Source organism: Moschus berezovskii, chromosome Y (genome assembly GCF_049115385.1).
Source record: "Moschus berezovskii isolate FMDL1 chromosome Y, NW_MosBer_1.0, whole genome shotgun sequence".
Lineage (NCBI taxonomy): Eukaryota > Metazoa > Chordata > Mammalia > Artiodactyla > Moschidae > Moschus > Moschus berezovskii.
The window spans coordinates 6,213,358-6,237,298 of record NC_142489.1 but is presented as its reverse complement, the minus strand read 5'-3'; the positions used below and the strand labels follow the sequence as shown (position 1 = coordinate 6,237,298).

General features: G+C 42.4%; 1 protein-coding gene across 1 annotated transcript in view; it reads left to right on the top strand.

Moving 5' to 3' along the window:
• The window catches only part of LOC148773026 (odorant-binding protein-like), a 121,674-nt gene that overhangs the window by 4,546 nt on the left and 93,187 nt on the right, over window positions 1–23,941 (top strand). The window contains exon 3 of the mRNA XM_088834377.1: window positions 1,733–1,800. Within this exon, the coding sequence (XP_088690503.1) occupies window positions 1,733–1,800 (68 nt within the window). The remainder of the gene's footprint in view (window positions 1–1,732; window positions 1,801–23,941) is intronic.

Genomic DNA, 23,941 nt, shown 5'->3' with positions numbered 1-23,941 from the left:
ACTGTGCCCTTACCGACCTAGGGAGTTCACCTTCCAGTGTCCTATTTTTTGACTTTTCATACCACCCTTTTCTTTACTCATCATTAAATGTCTATGCCTAGAGCCAGAGGTAAGAACAGATCAGCAGATTGCAAACGTTTTGGCTCTTTACGTGAGAAAATTATGCAGTCTGAATCATCTTCCCCACCTTCCTCTCTCAGCACACAATTTAAAACAGTTATCAGTGTCTGCATATGCAAGGAATCACGTTTTCCAAGCCAAATGAAAGGAGTTTGTCTGCTCAGATAAAATTATTTTGTATTTGCAGTTATGTTGGATAATTGTTGTGTTCCCACTTTGTGGTTGTTTTTCAGTGAGTTCAATGCCTTTCAATTCCCTAATGACTCAGAGGGCTTCCCTGATAGCTCAGCTGGTAAAGAATCTGCATGCAATTCAGGAGACCCTGGTTCAATTGCGGGGTCAGGAAGATGCACTGGAGAAGGGATAGGCTACCAACTCCCGTATTCTGGCCTGGAGAATTCCATGGAATCTATAGTCCATGGGGTAGCAAATAGGTAACATGACTGAATGACTTGCACTTTCACTTTCAATGACTAAGAACACTCACCACACTTCACTGTGGGCATTCTTTTCCAAGGTGTCTGTTCAAAAATTAATCCAGTCCCTGTAGAGTTATTTTCCTTTGAGTATTTGTTTCATGAAAATTCTTTAAATGGGCCAAATACACCTATATCACATACATGTACAGAGGACATATGTGAAGCCACGTACTCCTGTTATAGAGCTGACAATATATACTTACCATATAGTGTATCCATAAATTTCTTCATGATATCGTAAAAACACATCGTGTGTACTAAAGTTTTTGCTTGTTAAGTGTCCGTGTGAGTGTAAAATCTATCTGTATACAGACACGTGTCTTTCAAGTTTAATCCTCATATGGTATTGTGATGGAGGAAGAGTGTGTGTTTGGAGAAAATTAAACTTTTTTTAAATTGCGTTATTTTGGGCTCTTACATTGTCTAATGAGGGCTTCCCTGGGGCCTCGTATATTGTGAAATTAAGCCTGGTGGATTTCATGTTGTCTAATAAGGCCTGGTGGCTCTCATATTGTCTAATAAGGGCTTTCCCTGCTGTCTCAGAGGGTAAAGAATCTGCCTGTAATGCAGGAGACCCGGATTCGATCTCTCGGTCAGGAAATTCCCATGCAGAAGGAAATGGCAACCCACTCCAGTCTTCTTGCCTGGAGTTTCCCACAGACAGAGGAGGAGATTGGTGGGCTACCGTCCATGGGTTCACAGAGAGTCAGACACAACTGAATGACAAACTCTTTCACTGTCATTCTCTAATGAATCACTGCCAGGGTTGTGACCATGCTCAAGGTTTGTCTTGATGGCTAAGCCTCTCAGTTTTCAGAATCCATATAAAGGAAAAGTTCATTCTTTTTCTTTCTTCCTAAAATTCTAGATTTCGCCATGTTTATTGCTTTACACACGACCTGCTTTGTGTCTGTGGTTATCTTTGGAACTACTAGTCAGATTTAGCGTGTAGACAAATCATCCTTGCTGATTGATATATGCTAGATCTCAGGCAACATATTTTATCTCTTTTGAAGGTCAAATTGTTCACCAGCACTGAGGTGATACCTGACACATATTCTTGGGTGACATACAGAAAGAATCCAAATTTTTATTATGTTAATCAACCAACGTGAATATATTTTGTTTTTAAGGAAGAACGGAGAATGCATAGAAAAATACGTTTCAGGCACAAAGGAAGGAAACGTTTATGCTATTGACTGTAAGTATGAAAGTTTCACTGGAAAGATGACGTTCAGGTAGAAATCTTGGTGTCAGCTTTCTTCACTAACCCCATACACCTGAATTCTACTCCCACTAAAAATCAGAGGTCAGGGACTGGATAGCCTTCCCTCAACGGAGTGTTACTCAGGGAGACCAGATCCAGACATCCTAGACTGAGAAGTTAAGTGGGTCTTAGGAAGCATTATGAAACAATGCTAGTGGAGGTGACAGAATTCAAGCTGTGCTCTTTAAAATCCTAAAAAATGATGCTGTTAAAGGGCTGCAGGCAATGTGTCAGCAACTTTGGAAACCTTCCCAGTGGCCACAGAACTGGAAAAGATCAGTTTCCATTTCAATCTCCAAAAAGGACCATGACAAACAATGTTCAAACTACCGCACGGCTATGCTCACTTCACATGCGAGCAAGGTTCAGTTCAGTTCCGTTCAGTCCCTCAGTCGTTTCCGACCCTTTGTGACCCCATGAATCACAGTACACCAGGCCTCCCTGTCCATCATCAACTCCCAGAGTTCACTCAAACTCATGTGCATCGAGTCGGTGATGCCATCCAGCCAACTCATTCTCTGTCGTCCCCTTCTCCTCCCTCCCCCAATCCTTCCCAGCCTCAGTCTTTTCCAGTGAGTGCTCAAGATCCTTCAAGTCAAGATTCATTTTTCTTATTCCCACTATACGGTTTCTTTTGGCCAAATCATGAACGCTTCCACTGTCTTTACTCTTCTCCATTTTTGCCATCCATTTTAGCTTGAATATTACACAGTGACTTAAGAAGGAAGACAACAAAAGTGCAAAACTTCTTGAAAGGTCTCTAGGGGACCAACCATTGCAGCCTTCAGGTTTGTTTAGAAACGGTGAAGTGAAGCTACCTCAGGCCCAGTTACCAGCAGTGGCCTTGATGGTGACCTGACGCCCTGAAGATAGCTTTGCTCTCACTTTTGTATCACATTCATTAACATCACAGTCAATTCATTGATGTTGCTATGTCCACCTTGGTAAATCCATGGTGAACCACAAGTGGTCACTGATAATCTGAGGACATTCATAGTTTCAATTAAGCTGTCCCAACGTGAGCAAGGATGGTGAACTCAGCATGGCCTTGGGAAAATTGCATATTCTTGTCAGGGCTATGAGAGTCTGAAGCTGCGTTGGATGCCTTCTATTTTTTTTTCTTTTTTTTTATTAAGCACACTGATAATTTTCAGTGGCTCAGACACTGAGCAGTGCTGTTTGCAGGCTTCGGGAATACAGATGTGCATTTTTACATTCCACGTTGCTGAGTGATTGCAGGAAGGTGAAATGGAGGCCAGGACATAGGGAGTGTGGCGGTGACACACAGTAGGTCAGAGCTGCTTCTTGTCCAGACACGCAAGCAGGGCAGAGCGGAGGGGCAGCGCTCCAGGTGGGGAAGGAACTCACCACTAGGAGGTGAGACCAGAGAAGGAATATATCGCAAATGCATGTTTCAGACAGTGTGGTTGGAAGGCATCTACTGTTTCTCTCGGAATCATATGAGATCAAACAGTGGTCTTGCGGAAAGTGTGAAAGTGGAAGTCGCTTGGTCATCTCCAACTCCTTGTAATGCCATGAACCATGACAGTCCATGGAACTCACCACACGAGTATACTGGAGAAGCGTTTCCCTTCTCCAGGGAATCTTCCCACCCAGGGATCCAACCCAGGTCTCCCCCATTGAGCCACAAGGGAAGCCCAAGAATACTGGAATGGGTAGCCTTTCATTCTCCAGCAGATCCTCCAGACCCAGGAATCAATCCGGGGTCTCCTGCATTGCAGGTGGATTCTTTACCAATTGAGGTATCAGGGAAGCCCTGCTTCAGGGAAGCAGAGCTCTGTTTCATACCGATTCTCTTGGGGGAGGAATGAGTGGGGACAACCCCGACGTCAGGACGGATGGGGACATTAATAATTTCCACCAACTCATGGGGATTCCTGCTTCTGTCAGATGACTCTAATCTGCAAGATTTCTGCAGGGTAAGACTCTCACCACAGCTGCTTGGCATTAATTAATCAAAGTGCTTTCAATAATATGGCTCAAGAGCAGCGACATTATGGAACAAAAAATTCTTTAGTGATACATTTAAAGTGGTGGAACTAACATTTCACAAATATGAAATAACAGTGTTACTTGTTGCTTCATCTGGAAGGGGTAGCGTTAATAATGGACTGTGTTTACTTACAAGAGTGTCAGAGTCACTTTTTTTCACTCCTCTGAAAAACAAAATGGGAGAAATGAAAAACAAAATAAGAAAAACAAAATAGGAGAAATGAAAGTGCCACCGATTACTAACATTCCCCAGCATTTCCAAGTTTTCTTCCTTCCTTCCTTCCTTTGTTTTAATAACGGATCTTAAAAGAGATTACTTGTGGAAGAAGACATTTTGAATAAGTTGACTTGTTTTCTGGTTTATACACAACAGGTGAATGGTATGTGCAGGGAAAAAATTTAATTCCTTTACCAATGTCGATGAAGTCCAGGACATTTTCTTCTGTAATCCCTTTTTCTCTCACCGCGTTGTCGAACTTCTCTTTGTATTTCGAGTCTACATTATTTCCTTTGCCGGTAAAATCACCGAGCAAAAAACAGAATTGTCGACCCCTGGGAACCCATGGAAATTTCTCAATCTACAGAAGAAGAAATGGAACGTGACAATCAGATGTTCACTTGTAGAATCCAAGAGCTCTCAATGGTTCCCACGACATAAACATGTGCTTTTGTCGTAAGAATTGACCCCAGTCCAACTTGGTTAGTAGAACAACTTACTCCTCAGCATCAGGAGCTGGACTCAAAACACTTGCCAGGATCTTCATGAATTTGGGGCTGAGCCCATCCTACTATGGAACCTACTTACTTGTCTCACCTTCCTTGCGTATATACCTGCCTCTCATATCTGTTTGTACCCCAGGCTTAGTAGGAACCACCTTTCTCTCCTTCCACGGACACATTCACCTGATCACACATAATAACAGGGCGTGATTTACTCTTTCATGAACCTACCATTCTACCCAGTAACATTTTCTGAAATAGACACCTGTTGTCCGCATGGCACACACACCTCTTAGTGCTCCTGTGTGGTTGCTTGACGGGGTGATATCAGTGTTGATAAGAACAATGCATTTGAAACATGGAACATGTCAAAGGTTTATCTTATAAGTGTTCCAAGGCTTACAGTGTATCCAAAAAACTGTTATTGTATTCTAACATATACATATGGAATCTGCATATCTATGGAATCTAGAAAGATGGTACTGATAATGGACTTATTTGCAGGGCATCAGTGGAGAATCAGTCATAGAGAAGAGACATATGTGCATGGGGAGAGGGGAGGAGACGGTAAGATGTATGGTCAGAGAAATATGCAAAATGACATGGACATATGAAAAATAGATAGCCAATGGGAATTTGCTGTATGTCTCAGGGAACTCAATCAGGGGCTCTATCTCAACCTAGAGGGGTGGGAGGTAGATAGGAGGCAGTTTCAAAATGGAAGGGACATATATGTGTGTGTATATATATATATATATATATATATATATATATACCTATTGACTTCCCTGTGACTCTGCTAGTAAAGAACTCTCCTGCAGTGTGGGAGCCCTGGGTTTGATCTGTGTGTTGTTAAGTTACCCTGGAGAAGGGAAAGGCTCCCCATTCCAGTATTCAGACCTGATGAATTCGATGGAATGTATAGTCCATGGGGTCACAAAGAGTCAGACAAGACTGAGTAATTTTCACACAATCATATGTTTACCTATGGCTGATTCATGTTGATATTTGGCAGAAAACAGTACAATCTATAAAGCAGTTATCCTTCAATTAAAAAATAAATAAAATTTTAAACATGAAATGAAGTCAGCTTCATTACAGACATGGCTTAAAATTTGTTGACATATGTAAAATAAAATATTCTAGCAAAACTTCATTTTTTTTAAGATTTCAGCACATAGGAATCATTGTGAAATGCCTGATGATGTGATATTCTGCACCCTATGGCCTCCTGTTTCTTGGTAAATTACCTTCCAGCATCCTTAATTTGGTGAGCATAAATACGCAGGCCTTGCACCCTGAATATGGAATACTGTCAGCACCTCCTGATATTCTGAATGAAAGTCCTGACATTGTACCTGTTACATGACAGTGGTTATGGGAATTTTAGAATATCATACCTACCAAATAATCCCACCAGTTCTGTCTCCTTGCCATGTCCATCCACCTTGATATTATACACTAAGAGAGTGTTCTCATCCCCACTAATGAGTTGAAATTCATTGCGACCCGCATCTGTGAGAGAGAGAAAAGATACAAGCAGCCCACCCTTAACTTGTCAGTTAGATTATTGTGGCACATGGCGGGCATGAAGAACGGTCCATCCTGTATAGACCCACTCACTTTATGCTTGGACAGAATGCTACCGTTATCCATGGCAAAAGAAGGAGGTACGATTTTCCTCATCCACACCTTTTCCTACAGTTAACCAGCCACTCCTTGCTGTCTTACTAAGATGCTTTATAGAATGTGTGTTCTGAGAAGCCTAAGATGCTTTATAGAACGTGCGTGCAGATAAACCTAACAGATTCTTTTTCTGATTTTTATTTATTTATTTTTGATTTTCTGAGTCTTCCCTGTTGCCCGTGGACTTTCTCCACTTGTGGTGACGGTGGAGTACAGTCTAGTTGTGGTGTGCGGGACCTCAGCTCATAAATCTGTTGAAAATTATCTGTGAGAATCTTACAAAATCGATATACACTCAAGTTTACCACATCCTTCTTGTTGATATTAAATCTCTATGTCATGTCTGACTCTCCATTACCCCATGAGCTGTACCACACCAAGTTCCCTGTCCTCTATGAGCTTCCAGATTTTGCTCAAATTCGTGTACTTTGAGCCGATAATTACATCCAACCATCTAATCCTCTGTCATCCCCTTCTCCACCAGCCTTCAAATATTCCCAGCATCAGGGTCTTGTGCAATGAGTCAGTTCTTCACATCAGGTGGCCAAAGGACTGGGACTTCAGCTTCAGCATCATTCCTTCCAATGAATATTCAGGACTGATTTCCTTTAAGATGGACTGGTTGAATCTCCTTGCACTCCAAGGGACTCTCAAGGGTCTTCTCCAGCACCACTATTCAAAAGCATCAGTTCGTTGGTGCGCAGCCTTTTTTATGGTCCAACTCTCAAATCCATAGATAAATACGGGGAAAAAAAAAAAAACATTCAGTTGACTAAAACGACCTTTGTTGGTAAAGTGATGTCTCTGCATTTTAATAAGCTGTTTTGGGTTGTCATAGCTGTCCTTCCCAGTATCAGTTATCTTTAATTACGTGGTTACAGTCACAATCCTCAGAGATTTTCGAGCCCAAGAAGATAAAACCTGTCACTGCGTCCACTCTTGCACTTTCTATTTGCCATAAAGTGAGGGACCAGAGGCCATGATCTTCCTGGTGTTGAATGTTGAGTTTGAGACCAGCTTTTTCAGTCTCCTCTTGCACCGTTATCATGAGACTCTTTAGTTCCTCTTCACTCTCTTCCATAAAGTTGTATCATCTGCATGTCTGATGCTGTTGCTTTTTCTTCCAGCAATCTTGATTCCAGTTTGTCATTCATCCAGCCTGGGGTTTAGCATGATGTACTCTGCATATAAGTTATAGAAGCCGCATGACCGTATTTGCTATCTTGTACTCTTTTCCCAATTTTGAACCAATATGTTGTTCCATGTCCAGTTCTCACTGTTGCTGACTGATCCACATACAGGTTTCTCTGAAGCCTGGTAGGGCAATCCAGTATTACCATATCTTGAAGAATTTTCCGCAGTTTGTTGTGATCCACAAAGTCAAAAGCTTTCCCATAATGAAGCCGGAAAAAAATTGTTTTTTCTGGAATTGCCTTGCTCTCTCCATGACCCACTGAATGTTGACAATTTCATTGTGTTATTCTACCTTTTCTTAATCAAGCCTATATTTCTGGAAGTTTTCTGATCATATACCTCTGAATCTTGACTTGAAGGATCTTGAGCACTATCTTGCTCGCATGTGAAATGAGTACAGCAGTGCGGTAGTTTGAACATTTTTTGTCATGGTCCTTCTTTGAGATTGAAATGGAAACTGACCTTTTCCAGTCCTTGGCCACTGCCAAGGTTTCCAAAGTTGCTGACACATTGCTTGCAGCCCTTTAACAACATCATTTTTCAGGATTTTAAAGAAGACAACTTGAATTCTGTCACCTCCACTAGCGTTGTTTTATAATGCTTCCTAAGACCCACTTGACTTCTCAGTCTAGGATGTCTGGATCTGGTCTCTCTGAGTAACACTCCGTTGAGGAAAGGCTATCCAGTCCCTGACCTCTGAATTTAGTGGGAGTAGAATTCAGGTGTATGGGGTTAGTGAGGAAAGCTGAGACCAAGATTTCTACCTGAACATCGTCTTTCCACTGAAACATTCATACTTACAGTCAAGAGCATAAACGTTTCCTTCCTTTGTGCCTGAGACATATTTTTCTATGCATTCTCCATTCTTCCTTAAAAACAAAATATGTTCATGTTGGTTGATTAGCATAATAAAAATTTGATGTATATTTAGGATTCTTTCTTTGTGACACCCAAGAATATGTGTCAGGTATCACCTCAGTGCTGGTGAACAATTTGACCTTCAAAAGAGACAAAATATGTTGTCTCAGATCCAGCATATATCAAGCGGCAAGGATGATCTGTCTACACGCTAAATCTGACTAGTCGTTCCAAAGGTAACCACAGATACAAAACAGGTCGTGTGCAAAGACAATAAACATGGCAAAATGTAGAATTTTAGGAAGAAAGAAAAAGAATGAACTTTTCATTAATATGGTTTCTGAAAAATAAGAGGCTTAGCCATCAAGACAAACCTTGAGCATTGTCACAACCCTGGCACTGATTTATTAGACAATGAAAGGGAAAGTGTTTGTCATTCAGTTGTGTCTGACTCTCTGCGACCCCATGGACTGTAGCCCACCACTCTCCTCCTCTGTCTGTGGGAAACTCCAGGCAAGAAGACTGGTGTGGGTTGCGAAATCCTTCTGCATGGGAGTTTCCTGACCCTGAGATCGGATCCAGGTCTCCTGCATTATAGACAGATTCTTTACCCTCTGAGACACCAGAGAAAGCCCTTTTTAGACAATATGAGAGCCGCCAGAACTTATTAGACAATATGAAATCCAACAGGCTTTCTTACACAATATAAGAGCCCCCAGGGAAGCCCTCATTAGACAATATGAGATCCCAAAATCACAAAATTTAAAGAAAGTTTAATTTTCTCCAAACACACACTCTTCCTCCATCTCAATACCATATGAGGATTAAACTTGAAAGACACATGTCTGTATACAGAAACATTTTGCACTCTCACGGACACTTACACAAGTAAACACTTAAAAACACACGATGTGTTTGTATGATATCATGAAGAAATTTATGGATATAGTATATGATAAGTATATATTGTCACCTCTATAACAGGAGTACGTGGCTTCACATACTGAACATGTACGTGATAAATGTGTATTTGGCCCACATAAAGAATTTTCATGAAACAAATACTAAAAGGGAAATAACTCTACAGGAACTGGATTGATTTTTGAACAGACACCTTGGAAAAGAATGCCCACAGTGAAGTGTGGTGAGTGTTCTTAGTCATTGAAAGTGAAAATGCAAGTCACTCATTCATGTTGCCTCTTTGTGACCCCATGGGCTATACAGTCCATGGAATTCTCCAGGCCAGAATACTGGAGTTGTTAGCCTATCACTTCTCCAGAGCATCTTCCTGACCCAGGAATTGAACCAGGGTCTCCTGCATTGCAGGCAGATTCTTTACCACCTGAGCTATCAGGGAAGCCCTCTTAGTCATTAGGGAATTGAAATGCATTGAACTCACTGAAAACCAACCACAAAGTGGGAACACAGCAATTATCCAACATAACTGCAAATACACAACATTTTATCTGAGCAGACAAACTCCTTTCATTTGGCTTGGAAAACGTCTTGCATATGCAGACGCTGATAACATCTTTAAACTTTGTGCTGAGAGAGGGAAGGTGGGGAATATGATTCAGAGTGCATAATTTTCTCACGTGAAGAGCCAGAAAAGTTTAGAATATGCAGATCTGTTCTTAACTATGGCTCTAGGCGTAGACATTTAATAACGAGTAAAGAAAAGGGTGGTATGAAAAGGCAAATAATAGGACACTGAAAGGTGAACTCCCAAGGTCAGTAGGTGCCCAATATGATACTGGAGATCAGTAGAAAAAGAAGTCCAGAAAGAATGAAGGGATGGAAAAAACAACGCCCATTTGGGGATGTTACTGGTGATAGAAGCAAGGTCCGATGCTGTAAAGAGCTATATTGCATAGGAACCTGGACTGTTAGGTGCATGAATCAAGACAAATTGGAAGTGGTCAAACAAGAGATGGCAAGAGTGAACACTGACACTCTAGGAATCAGTGAACTAAAATGGATATGGAATGGGTGAATTTAACTCACATGACCATTGTATCTACTACTGTGGGCAGGAATCCCTTAGAAGAAATGGAGTAGCCATCATAGTGAACAAAAGAGTTGGAAATGCAGAACTTGGATGCAATCTCAAAAACGACAGAATGTCCTCTGTTTGTTTCCAAGGCAAACCAATCAACAGAACGGTAATCCAAGTCTATGCCCCAAGCAGTAACATTGAAGAAGCTGAAATAGAACGGTTTTATGAGGACCTACAAGATGTTTTAGAAGTAACATCCCAAAAAGAAGTCCTTTTCATTATAGGGTACTTGAATGGAGAAATTGGAAGTCAAGAAACACCTGGAGTAACAAGTAAATTTGGCCTTGGAGTACAGAATGAAGCAGGGCAAAGGCTAATAGAGCTTTGCGAAGAGAACGAACTGGTCTTAGCAAACAGCGTCTTCCAACAGCACAAGAGAAGACTCTACACGTGGACATCACCAGATGGCCAACACTGAGATCAGATAGATTATGTTCTTTCAGCCAAAGATGGAGAAGCTGTATACAGTCCGGCAAAAGAAGAGTGGGACCTGACTGTGGCTCAGATCATGAACTCCATATTGTCAAATTCTGACTTAAATTGAAGAAAGTAGGGAAAACCACTAGACCATTAAGATATGACCTGAATCAAATCCCTTATGATTAAACAGTGGAAGTGAGAAATAGATTTCAGGGACTAGATTTGATAGAAAGAGTGCCTGATGAACTATGGATGGTGGTTGGTGACATTGCATGGGAGACAGGGAGCAAGATCATCCCCAAGGTCAAGAAATGAATAAAAGCACAGTGGCTGTCTGAAGGGCCTTACAAATAGCTGTGAAAAGAAGAGAAGCAAAAAGCAATGGAGAAAAAAACAGATATACCCGTTTCCATGCAGAGTTCCAAAGAAGAGCAGGGAGAGATAAGAAAGCCTTCCTCAGTGGTCAGTGCAAAGAAATAGAGGAAAATAATATAACGCGAAAGACTAGAGATCTCTTCAAGACAAGTAGAGATACTAAGGGAACTTTCCATGCAAAGATGGGCAAAATAAAGGACAGAAATGGACCGAACAGAAGCAGAAGATGTTAAGAAGAGTTGGCAAGAATACACAGAAGAACTGTACAAAAAAGACCTTTTCGGCCCAGATCATCACGATGGTGTGATCACTGACCAGGAGAGAGACATCCAGTAATGAGAAGTGAACTGGGCCTTCTGAAGCATCACTATGAACAAAGCTAGTGGAGGTGATGGAATTCCAGTTGAGCTATCTCAAATACTAAATGATGATGCAATGAAAGTGCTGCACTTAATATGGCAATAAATTTGGAGAACTCAGCAGTGGCCACAGGACAAGAAAATGACAGCTTTCATCCCAATGCCAAAGAAAGGGAATAGCAAAGAATGCTCAAACTACCAAACAATTGAACTCATCTCACACACTAGCAAAGTAATGCTCAAAATTCTCCAAGACAGACTTCAACAAGTCATGAACCGTGAACTTCCAGATGTTCCAGAAGGTTTTAGAAAAGGCAGAGGAACCAGAGATCAAATTGACAACATCTGTTGGATCATCAAAAGAGCAAAAGTGTTCCAAAACATCTATTTCGTGTTTACTGACTATGCCAAAGCCTTTGACTGTGTGAATCACAGTAAACTGTGGAAAATTCTTTAAGAGATGGGAATAACGGACCATCTGACCTGCCTCTTGAGAAACGTATATGCAGGTCAGGAAGCAACAGTTAGAACTGGACATGGAACAACAGACTGGTTCCAGATAGGAAAAGCAGTTTGTCAAGGCTGTATATATCACCCTGCTTATTTAACTTATATGCAGAGTACATCATGAGAAACACTGGGCTGGCAGAGTGCAAGCTGGAATCAAGATTGCCAGGAAAAATATTAATAACCACAGATGTGCAATTGACACCACCCTAACGGCAAAAATAAAGAAGAACTAGAGAGCTTCGTGATGAAAGTGAAAGAGGAGAGTGGAAAAGTTGGCTTGAAACTCCACATTCCGAAAAGTAAGATCCTGGCATCCGGTCCCATCACTTCATGGGAAATAGATGGGGAAGCAGTGGAAACAGTGTCAGACTTTATTTTTTGGGGCTCCAAAATCACTGCAGATCCTGATTGCAGACATGAAATTAAAAGACGCTTACTCCTTGGAAGGAAAGTTAAGACCAATCGAGATGGCATATTAAAAAGCAGAGACTTTACTTTGCCAACAAAGGTCTATCTAGTCAAGGCTATGGTGTTTCCAGTTGTCATGTACGGATGTGAGGCTTGGACTGTAAAAAAAAGCTGAGCATCAAAAAATAGATGCTTTTGAACTGTGGTATTGGAGAAGATTCTTGAGAGTCCCTTGAACTGCAAGGACACCCAACCAGTCCATCCTAAAGAAATCAGTCCTGAGTATTTATTGGAAAGGCTGATGCAAAGCTGAAAGTCCAATACTCTGGCCACCTGATGTAAAGAACTGACTCCTTGGACAAAAAAACCCTGATGCTGGGAAAGATTGAGGGCGAGAGGTGAATGGGACGACAGAGGATGAGATGGTTGGATGGTATTACCGTCTCAATGGACATGAGTTTGAGTGAAGTCTGAGACTTGTTGAAGGACAGGGAGGCCTGGCTTGTTGCAGTTCATGGGGTCGTAAAGTGACAGACACGACTGAGCGAATGAACTGATGCTATCAACCATATGGTTATATATAATACATAATCCGTGATATATATTTATAAAGCAATATCCCCAAGCATTAAATATTTAGTTGTTTCTGTTCTTAATACTTTTATTCCTCACAGTGTATACCTGAGTTTACATGTTCTGGTTTTTTTCGGGTGGGGTGGGGTGGGAGATAATGGCTGAACAAATGTGTTGATTTTTGCCATACTTTGCATGCTCCTAGCATACCACCTAAAATATAGTGGACATTCCATGAATGGTACTTGGATCTCTGTGTGTGTGTGGTTGGTTGCTCAGTCCTGTCTGACCTATTGCGAACCCTTGGACTATCGCCCAGCAGGCATCTCTGTTCATGGGATTCTCCAGGCAAAAATACTGAAGTGGGTCACCATTTCCTTCTCCAGGGGATCTTCCTGACGCAGGGATTGAACTGCTGTCACGTGCAATGGCAGTGCCTGGGAAAGGATTTGGGAAAGTCACTAGGGGCTGTGACGACTTTGGGAAACTCAGTAATGTTGAAACCTCCCATGAGGAAGCCCCGAGGGCAGAGCTCACTGTGTGGGCTCCCCCTGCTCTCACTTCTGGGCTCAGTGGGAACCGTCTCTTACAAATTCTGCAGGAAGGGGTCAAGCGCCTGGTGGGGACTGTGGGTTCCAGGACATGAGCCTCTTCCCTCGGCTGTGTCCCTCTTTACTGTAATGAGTTGATGACAGTGAGCTTCTGGTTCCCCCAATCCGCAGAATTATCAGGACATTCGCTGGTGCTCACAGTGAAACTGCCCTCCTCCCAGCCCAGGATCCCTGCTCAGCCCCACAGCTCAGGGAGTCTTCCTCTCAACATCAGCCAGAGAGCTTCCTGCAGACGGGGAAGAGACACCCTCCCTCAGGCCAGAGTTTAGAGGTGTTTTCCTTTTGGGTGACTTTTACTTACTACATAAAAGTGCATCAGTATTGTTCCATTTTCTTCATCAAGCTCAATGTAACTCATGAAAGCGGGGAATGGCGCCCCCTCGGTGATCTTCTCCATGTTACTGGCTGACGTGTATTGGGTTAACCATCTTCCTGTAAACTAAAAGCAAAATTACCTTCAGAAATCTTAGTTCATCTCTGTAAATTCTGCTCGATACCATCCCTCAGGAGATTCCCTGCCCTTTCACTTAGCAGAAGTTACCTATCTTTACTAACACAGCCCTAGGTATAAAATCATGTGAAAACTCGAGTCAGATAAAGGAAATAATTGAGGTATTACTGAGATAGCTTGAGCTATGTTGTCAAATGCAAGAGACCCAATCCAACAGCTGAGAGATCATCCATTGGTTTTGCAAGAGTAGTGAACATACAAGAGAGCCGATAAATGGATGGTAGAGATGATACAGACATCACAAACAGCAGGCATAGAGCCAGCGAGTGGAGCAATTTTCAGTTGCAGGGAGATGGCGAGACTTAGCAGTCCACATGACCAAACCTCAAAAAGGACACTCACACGGATACACGCTAAGAACTCCTCCCAAGCTTGTCCACCTTTCAAATGCCCTGGTACCTTTGAGGCGTCTGTCTGAGCTTCACCTTGAATGGCAACAAGCAGACCGAGGACAAGACTGAACAGCAGAGCCTTCATCTTGTTGAGTCTCGTGGCCCTTCTGCTCTAGAAGCTGAGGGTGTCCCAGTGGTTGGAGAGGATGCAAATGTGCTGCGACTTTTGTAGCCTGCATCTGTTGGCGTGACACATCGTGAACCAATGGTTGTTCGTCAAATGACCACAGTTAAAACAGACGGCACCTTCAGGATCCTGGTTGGCAGAGATAAACTTTTCTGGCATTCTGTCATTTTAATAATGATATTTGTTTTAAGAGAAGCATATGTGGATGTGGGCATTTGACCTTTAAAGTGAGAAACTGCAGTACATCCAATAATGCAAGAAGACAATTATTTATTTTCCTGCTTATCACGAGATCCAAAATGAGATGAGCTGTCCAAGTTACATATCCCTCACTTCTGCAAGGTTCTGTTAATATGGAGGAGATAGTGTAAGATTTATTTTCTAAAAGTAAAGATTGACTTTGTGATTTAGCCAAGGGAACACTATTTCCAAAGAGTCCCTTGGAAAGAATCCTATTATTCTGAGGTGGGGAGCAGGTAGCAAAGAGTATTCGTCACCTTCTCCTGCCCCAATGTGGGCTTTTTCCTCCTAAGTACTAAGAGGGCGATCTGGTTATATGCTGCTTAAAGTCATCTGTTGAAGGCATATCAGTAGTTTATTTTCAGCGATTTCTGTCTAGACACCTTTTTACCCATTTAATCCTTAATATAATATTTACTCACTAACTCAGTTCTTTCTCCCTTGAGCAAAAAAAAATCTGAATAGCAGTTCCTACAATTCTTAGAGTTTTTAATGGAAAAAGCAAATTCCTAACACAAGGTCACTGAAACAGTGAGTCTTTTTTTTTTTTCTTTTTAATCAAAATTTACTTATTTTCATCTTCATTCACTGTTAATAGGCAAATAAATACTTTAAAAGATTTTTTTTTTCTGAGTATCAGTTCAGTTCAGTTCAGTTGCTCAGTCGTGTCCGACTCTCTGCGACCCCATGAATCACAGCACGCAACGCCTCCCTGTCCATCACCAACTCCTAGAGGTCACTCAAACTCATGTTCACAGAGTCAGTGATTCCATCCAGCTATCCCATTCTCGGTCGTCCCCTTCTCCTCCCGCCCCCAAACCTTCCCAGCATCAGAATCTTTTCCAGTGAGTCAACTCGTCGCATGAGGTGGCCAAAGTATTGCAGTTTCAGCTTAAGCATCAGTCTTTCCAATGAACACCCAGGAGCGATCTCCCTTAGAATGGACTGGTTGGATCTCCTGGCGGTAAAAGGGATTCTCAAGAGTCTTCTCCAACACCACAGTTCAAAAGCATCAATTCTTCGGCCATCAGCTTTCTTCACAGTCCAGCTCTCACATCCATACATGACCAAAGGAAAAACCATAGCCTTGACTAGATGGACCTTGGTTGCAAAGTAATGTCTCTGCTTTTTAGTATATTATCAGGGTTGGTCATAACTTTCCTTCCAAGGAGTAAGCGTCTTTTAATTTCATGGCTGCAATCAGCATCTGCAGTGATTTTGGAGCCCAAAAAAATAAAGTCTGACACTGTTTCCACTGTTTTTCCATCTATTTCCCAGGAAGTGATGGGACCAGATGCCATGATCTTTGTTTTCTGAATGTTGAGCTTCAAGCCAACCTTTTCACTCTCCTCTTTCACTTTCATCAAGAGGCTTTTGAGTTCCTCTTCACTTTCTGCCATAAGGGCATTGTCATCTGCATATCTGAGATTATTGATATTTCTTCCAGCAATCTTGATTCCAGCTTGTGCTTCTTCCAGCCCAGCGTTCCTCATGATGTACTTTGCATATAAGTTAAAGAAGCAAGGTGACAAAATACAGCCTTGACGCATTCCTTTTCCTATTTGGAACCAGTCTGTTGTTCCATGTCCAGTTCTAACTATTGCTTCCTGACCTGCATACAGGTTTCTCAAGAGGCAGGTCAGGTGGTCTGCTATTCCCAACTCTCAGAATGTTCCACAGTTTATTGTGATCCACACATAAAGGCGTTGGCATAGTCAATGAAGCAGAAATAGATGTTTTTCTGGAACTCTCTTGCTTTCTCCATGATCCAGCGGTTGTTGGCAATTTGATCTCTGGTGCCTCTGCCTTTTCTAAAACCTGCTTGAACATCTGGAAGTTCACGGTTCACATATTGCTGAAGCCTGGCTTGGAGAATTTTGAGCATGACTTTACTAGCGTGTGAGATGAGTGCAATTGTGCAGTAGTTTGAGCGTTCTTTGGCATTGCCTTCCTTTGGGATTGGAATGAAGACTGACCTTTTCCAGTCCTGTGGCCATTACTGAGTTTTCCAAATTTGCTGGCATATTGAGTGCAGCACTTCTACAGCATCATCTTTCAAGATTTGAAATAGCTCAACTGGATTTCCATCACCACCACTAGCTTTGTTCGTAGTGATGCTCTCTAAGGCCCACTTGACTTCACATTCCAAGATGTCTGGCTCTAGGTCAGTGATCACGTTATCTTGACTATCTTATTCGTGGAGATCTTTTCTGTACAGTTCTTCTGTGTATTCCTGCCACCTCTTCTTAATATCTTCTGCTTCGGTTAGGTCCATACCATTTCTGTCCTTTATCGAGCCCATCTTTGCATGAAATATTCCCTTGGAATCTCTAATTTTCTTGAAGAGATCTCTTGTTTTTCCTATTCTGTTGTTTTCCTCTATTTCTTTGCATTGATCACTGAGGAAGGCTTTCTTATCTCTCCTTGCTATTCTTTCGAACTCTGCATTCAGATGCTTATATCTTTCCTTTTCTCCTCTGCTTTTCGCTTCTCTTCTTTTCACAGCTATTTGTAAGGTCTCCTCAGACAGCCATTTTGCTTTTTTGCATTTCTTTTCCATGGGGATGGTCTTGGTCCCTGTCTCCTGTACAATGTCAGGAACCTCCGTCCAGAGTTCATCAGGTACTCTATCTATCAGATTTAGACCCTTAAATCTATTTCTATAATCATAAGGGATTTGATTTAGGTCATATCTGAATGGTCTAGTGGCTTTCCCTACTTTCTTCAATTTAAGTCTGAATTTGGCAATAAGGAGTTCATGATCTGAGCCACAGTCAGCTCCTGGTCTTGTTTTTGCTAACTGCATACAGCTTCTCCATCTTTGGCTGCAAAGAATGTAATCAATCTGATTTCGGTGTTGACCATCTGGTGATGTCCATGTGTAGATTCTTCTCTTGTGTTGTTGGAAGAGGGTGTTTGCTATGACCAGTGCGTTCTCTTGGCAAAACTCTATTAGCCTTTGCCCTGCTTCATTTCGTGTTCCAAGGCCAAGTTTGCCTGTTACTCCATGTGTTTCTTGACTTCCTACTTTTGCATTCCAGTCCCCTATAATGAAAAGGACATCTTTTTTGGGTGTTAGTTCTAAAAGGTCTTGGAGGTCTTCATAGAACTGTTCAACTTCGGCTTCTTCAGCGTTACTGGTTGGGTTATAGGCTTGGGTTACTGTAATAGTGAATGGTTTGCCTTGGAAAAGAACAGAAATCATTCTGTCGTTTTTAAGATTGCATCCAAGTAATGCATTTTGGACTCTTTGGTTGACCATGATGGCTACTCCATTTCTTCTAAGGGATTCCTGCCCACAGTATTAGATATAATATCCATCTGAGTTAAATTCACCCATTCCAGTCCATTTTCGTTCACTGATTCCTAGAATGTCGACATTCACTCTTGCCATCTCCTGGTTGACCACTTCCAATTTGCCTTGATTCATGGACCTAACATTCCAGGTTCCTATGCAATATTGCTCTTTACAGCACCGGACCTTGCTTCCATCACCAGTCACATCCACAACTGGGTATTGGTTTTGCTTTTGCTCCATCCCTTTATTCCTTCTAGAGTTACTTCTCCTCTGATCTCCAGTAGCATACTGGGCCCCTACCGACCTGGGGAATTCCTCATTTAGTATCCTATCATTTTGCCCTTTGATATTCTTCATGGGGTTCTCAAGGCTAGTATACTGAAGTGGTTTGCCATTCCCTTCTCCAGTGGACCACATTCGGCTGTGGTCCATGTGATCAGATCGACTAGTTTCCTGTGATTATGATTTCAGTGTGTCTGCCCTCTGATGCCCCCTGGCAATACCTACCATCTTATTTGCGTTTTTCTTACCTTCACGCGAGAGATGCCAGCCCCGTTTCAGCCGACCAGGCAAAGAGGCGCGGCCGAGAGGAGCTACCCCACGCCTGATGCCAGGGCCAGCGGCCAAGAGGAGAGACCCCACGTCCAACAGGCAGTGGCTGAGCGGGCACAGGAGGGCCGAGAGGAGCTACTCCGCGTTCAAGGTCAGGAGGGGCGGCCTTGAGGAAAAACCCCTCATCCAAGGTAAGGTACAGCGGCTGCACTTTGCTGGAGTGGCTGTGAAGAGATGTTTTTCTGAGTATAGAAAAGAAGAAATGAGATTCAGATTTCCCGAGTCAACTAAGTGAGAACTGACCCAGTGCTGTCTGCTCCTGGGACTGATTGGAGCTCAGATTCCTTCATTTGGAATGAATTCAGACCTTTGAGGAGACTTTGTCCTCTCAAGGGCATCCTCAGCTCACATCCTCAGAGGATCACTTCCCTTCATGTTCACATGGACTGACAATAGTATTTATATTTTCTCCTTTTGCTCTCTTTTCTTTCAGTTGCAAAATCATGTTATCTCCTTTGTTCATGCATTCCTCTGTATATTATCCTGTCATATTTTCAGCTGGAAAGTCTGCGTGATTGAAGGTTTCATGTCTCGGAATATCCTGAAACCATTTCCTCTCTTTGGTCTTTGACCCAGATATTCATTTTCTTTCTTTCTTTCTTTTGTCTGTTTCTTTATCTTGGCTGCCCCATGCAGCATGCAGGTTCTTAGTCAACAGGGATGAAACCCCAATGAAGCCTATACTCTGTGCAGGGGAAGGACAGGATCCTAACCACTGGACCACGAGAGAAGTCCCTGACTCAGATAAATTTGAGTGGTCAATTGATCCCAGCTAACACCACTTATCATCACCCTTCCATCTCTACTTTTGTACCACCAGCATTCCCAAAGTTTCCTTTTGGACTCTTACCAACGTGTGTCCCCTGGGAGTGTATCCTAGGCCCATCCCATCTTAGGAAGTCTTTCTAACTGCCAATCAAGGGGCAATTAGACACTAATTCTTCTCAGAGATTCTTGCGACAGTTGCAGTAATCGTGTTGGTTTCCACTGGTCTCAGCACTCTTCTTCCCTCCCTGTGCTCACACTCTGTTCTCTATATCTGCCTCTCTGTTTCTTCCCTGCAAACGATATGTAGCTGGTGAGAAGTTGGTGAAACACGGAGCCCAGAGAGTCGCTTGTGATGTTCTGGAAAGGTGAGATGGTGTGAGGGGAGCAGCTCAAAAGGCAGGTGAGTAAATAATAATTTTTGCTGATTTGCACTGTATGGCAAATGGCAACCCACTCCAGTGTTCTTGCCTGGAGAATCCCGGGGACGGGGATGCCTGGTGGGCTGCCGTCTATGGGGTTGCAAAAGAGTTGGACACGACTGAAGCGACTTAGCAGCAGCAGCAGCATGGCAGAAGCCAAGAGAACATTGTAAAACATTCTCCACTCACTAAAAGATAGAATAGAAAAGAAATAAGATTTCATTCCTAAGGAAACTGATAAAAAAATAATTCTATTGCTTTGTACTGAAAGGTCTCTTTTACCCTTTCATCCCAACTCTCATTAATATTGGTCAAAATGTAGGCAATAGAATAGTAATAAAACCAGAACCATCTTACAAAATTTTTACTGCTGTAACTCCGTACAAATAATGCTAAGTACTGCTTGGTACATCTTCCTGTTTTCTCCTCAAATTCATTCATGTTTTTGTAACTGAGAAGCCTCTAACAACAGATTATTAATTTTGTTTTACTTTTCTGGTTTCTTTTCTTTCTTTCTTTTTCTGTAACCACTGTTTTTACATTTTAGATTGCACAATTCCTAACTTAACACTGCTAGGAGGCTTATTGATCTTGGCCACTCAAAATTCCAGGTTGCCTCAAGGATACATGGTCAATAACCTCAGGTATGCAGATGACAACACTGTTATGGCAGAAAGTGAAGAGGAACTAAAGAGCCTCTTGATGAAAGTGAAAGAGGAGAGTGAAAAAGTTGACTGAAATCACAACATTCAGAAAACCAAAATCATGGCATCTGGTTCCATCACTTCATGGGAACTTGAGGGGGAAACAGTGTCAAACTTTATTTTTTGGGTTCCAAAATCACTGCAGATGGTGATTATAGCCATGAAATGGAAAGACGCTTACTCATTGGAAGGAAAGTTATGACCCACCTACACAGCATATTAAAAAGCAGAGATATTATTTTGTCAACTAAGGTCCATCTAGCCAAGGCTATGGGTTTTCCCGTGGTCATGTATGGATGTGAGAGTTGGACTATAAAAGAGAGCTGAGCACTGAAGAATTGATGCTTTTGAACTGTGGTGTTGGAGAAGACTCTTGAAAGTCCCTTGGACTGCAAGGAGATCCAAACAGTCCATCTTAAATGAGATAAGTGCTGGGTGTTCCTTGGAAGGACTGAAGCTGAAGCTGAAGCTTCAATAGTTTGGGCAGCTCATGTGAAGAGTTGACTCACTGGGAAAGACCCTTATGCTGGTAGGGATTGGGGGCAGGAGGAGAAGGGGACGACAGAGGATGAGATGGCTGGATGGCATCGCCGACTCAATGAGCATGAGTTTGTGTGAAATCCGGAGGTTGGTGATGGACAGGGAGGCCTGGCATGCTGCGATTCATGGGGTCGCAAAGATTTAGAGACGACTGAATAATTGAACTGAATAGAACAGTAATGTCATCCTGCGCTTTCTGTGCACAAGCCTTAGTGAGTGGAATGTATGTTCCTTTCTTGGGAATGAATAAGATGCATTTTAGACACTTTCCTTTGATCAGACTGACCCCTTCCGAACAGAGACAGAAAGTGAAAGTGTTAGTCGCTCAGGCCTGTCCATCTCTTTAGGATGCTATGGACTGTAGCCAACCAGGCTCCTCTGTCCATGGCATTCTTCACTGGAGTGGGTTACCGTTTCCTCTTCCCGAGGATCTTCCTCCCCCAAGGATAGACCTTGGGTCTTCTGCATTTCAGGCAGATTCTTTACCATCTGATCCATCAGAGAAGCCCGTATGGTGGAGGATCTATAACTCTGCCCCATGATGCTTTAGTCTCCTTTCTCCCTCTTCCCTGGACATCTGAGGGCATATCTACCAAATCTACATAAGGAGTGTCTCTGATGAACCCCTGTCCTATGAAAGGCACAGTTTCCTGGATACTTAATGTGGACTTTGTGTGTTTTAAATGAGGTGACTTTTGTACAGACATGCGTGTGCAGGGCAGATATTCAATCGATTTATTTAAACCCTCAACAATCAAATAACACGAATCAAGCCATGATGTAATGATGGGGAGCGATGAGGTGGAAGTGGGAGTGTGAGTGTGAAGAGAGCAGGATCATGTTAATCAGGAACGAGGAAAGTCGTCTTCGTGTTGTTGATCTTGATTCCACGGACACAAGGACATGTCTGGTCTCAGTGACTCTTTTTCTAGGTGAATAAAAGAGAACCAGAGGTTTAGTTCAGTCAACGGTGTAATGGCTGACAGGGGTGAGCTTCAGGCAGTCAGCTGTCCAGGTTACAGGGAGGTGGTAGTTGAGCCAGTGTCCAATTCCAGGTGGACCTCAACACTCCACATCTCTGTGACAGCAAGTTGTCCGTGGAATTGTCCCTAGGATGTACACAAGTTTGGAAATTCCCCATGGGGATTGGTTCTATGAGTAATGATTTCACAATGCATATACATCTTCCTCTAGTGATGGTTTTAAGGCTCGGTAATTGCAGCAGACAGCTCTAATCCTGCAAGTTTTGTCTTCTGGGTCCTCAAGAATTAACTTCTTTGCTTTTTAAATTATAGAGTATAGTTGATTATCTATGTTGCATTGATTTCAGGTGTACAGCCAAGTGATTATACATACAAAAACTAGGATCTATTCTTTTTCAGATTCTTTTCCCATTTAGGCTTTACAGAGTATTGTGTACAGTCCCATGTGCTATGCAGTTGAAAATTATTCTCTATCCATCCTGTATATAATAGTTTGCATCTACTAACCTCACACTTCTCAGAGTGTAAGATATCTGCAAACAATTCAGGAGACCCAGGTTCAATCCCTGTGTTGGTGAGATCCTATATAGGAGGGAATGGCTACCCTCGCCAGCATTTTTACCTGCAGAATCCCATGCACAGAGGAGTCTGGAAGGCTATGGTGCATGGGGTGGCAGAGATTCGGACATGACTGAGCAACTAGCCCTTTCTTCCACTTTCCCTTTTCAACCACAAACCTCCCGATTCTTCTCTTACTAAAGTCCCTCCGACTTGACAACCACAAGTCTGTTTTCTACCCCTGTGAACCTGTTTCCGTTTTGTAAATAAGTTCCTCCATGTCATGGTTTAGATTCCAAGCAGAAGTGATATCTATGCAAAAGTGAAAGTCACTCAGTCGTGTCTAACTCTCCATGATCCCTTGGATTGTAGCCCACCAGGTTCTTCTGTCGATGGATATGCTCCAGGTAAGAACACTGGAGTGTGTTGCCATTTCACTCTCCAGGGGATCTTCCTGAAACAGGGATCGAATGTGGGTCTCCTGCATTGTTGGCAAATTTGTGACCATCTGCACCATGGCATTTTATCTACACTAAAATAAAACGTGGACTCCAAAGAAAGCTGAGCACCAAAGAATTGATGCTTTTGAATTGTGGAGTTGGAGAAGACCCTTGAGAGTCCCTTGGACTGCAAGGAGATCCAACCACTCCATCCTAAAGGAAATCAGTCCTGATATTCATTGGAAGTACTGATACAGAAGCTATAACTCGAATACTTTTCCACCTAATGCCAATAAATGACCTATTTGAAAACATCCTGATGCTGGGTATGATTCGAGAGGGTTGGAGATGGGGACGAGAAAAGATGTGATGGTTGGATGTCATCACTGACTCAATGGACATGAGTTAGATTAAGCTCCGAGAGTTCATGATGGACAGGGAGGCCTGGAATACGGCAGTCCATGCGGTCACAAAGAGTTGGATATGACAGTTAGTGAACTAAACTGAAAACTATAAATGACATTTCTGGTATTGGTCTTTCTCTTTCTGACTTCTTTCACTCAAAGTGACAAACATCTAGGTCCATCCATGTTGCTGTAAATAAAGTTAGTTGCTTCCTTTCCTGGCTGAGTAATGTTCCATTGAATATAGGTACCACATCGTTGTTATCACATTCACCTGGATGCTCGTGCTTTTAATC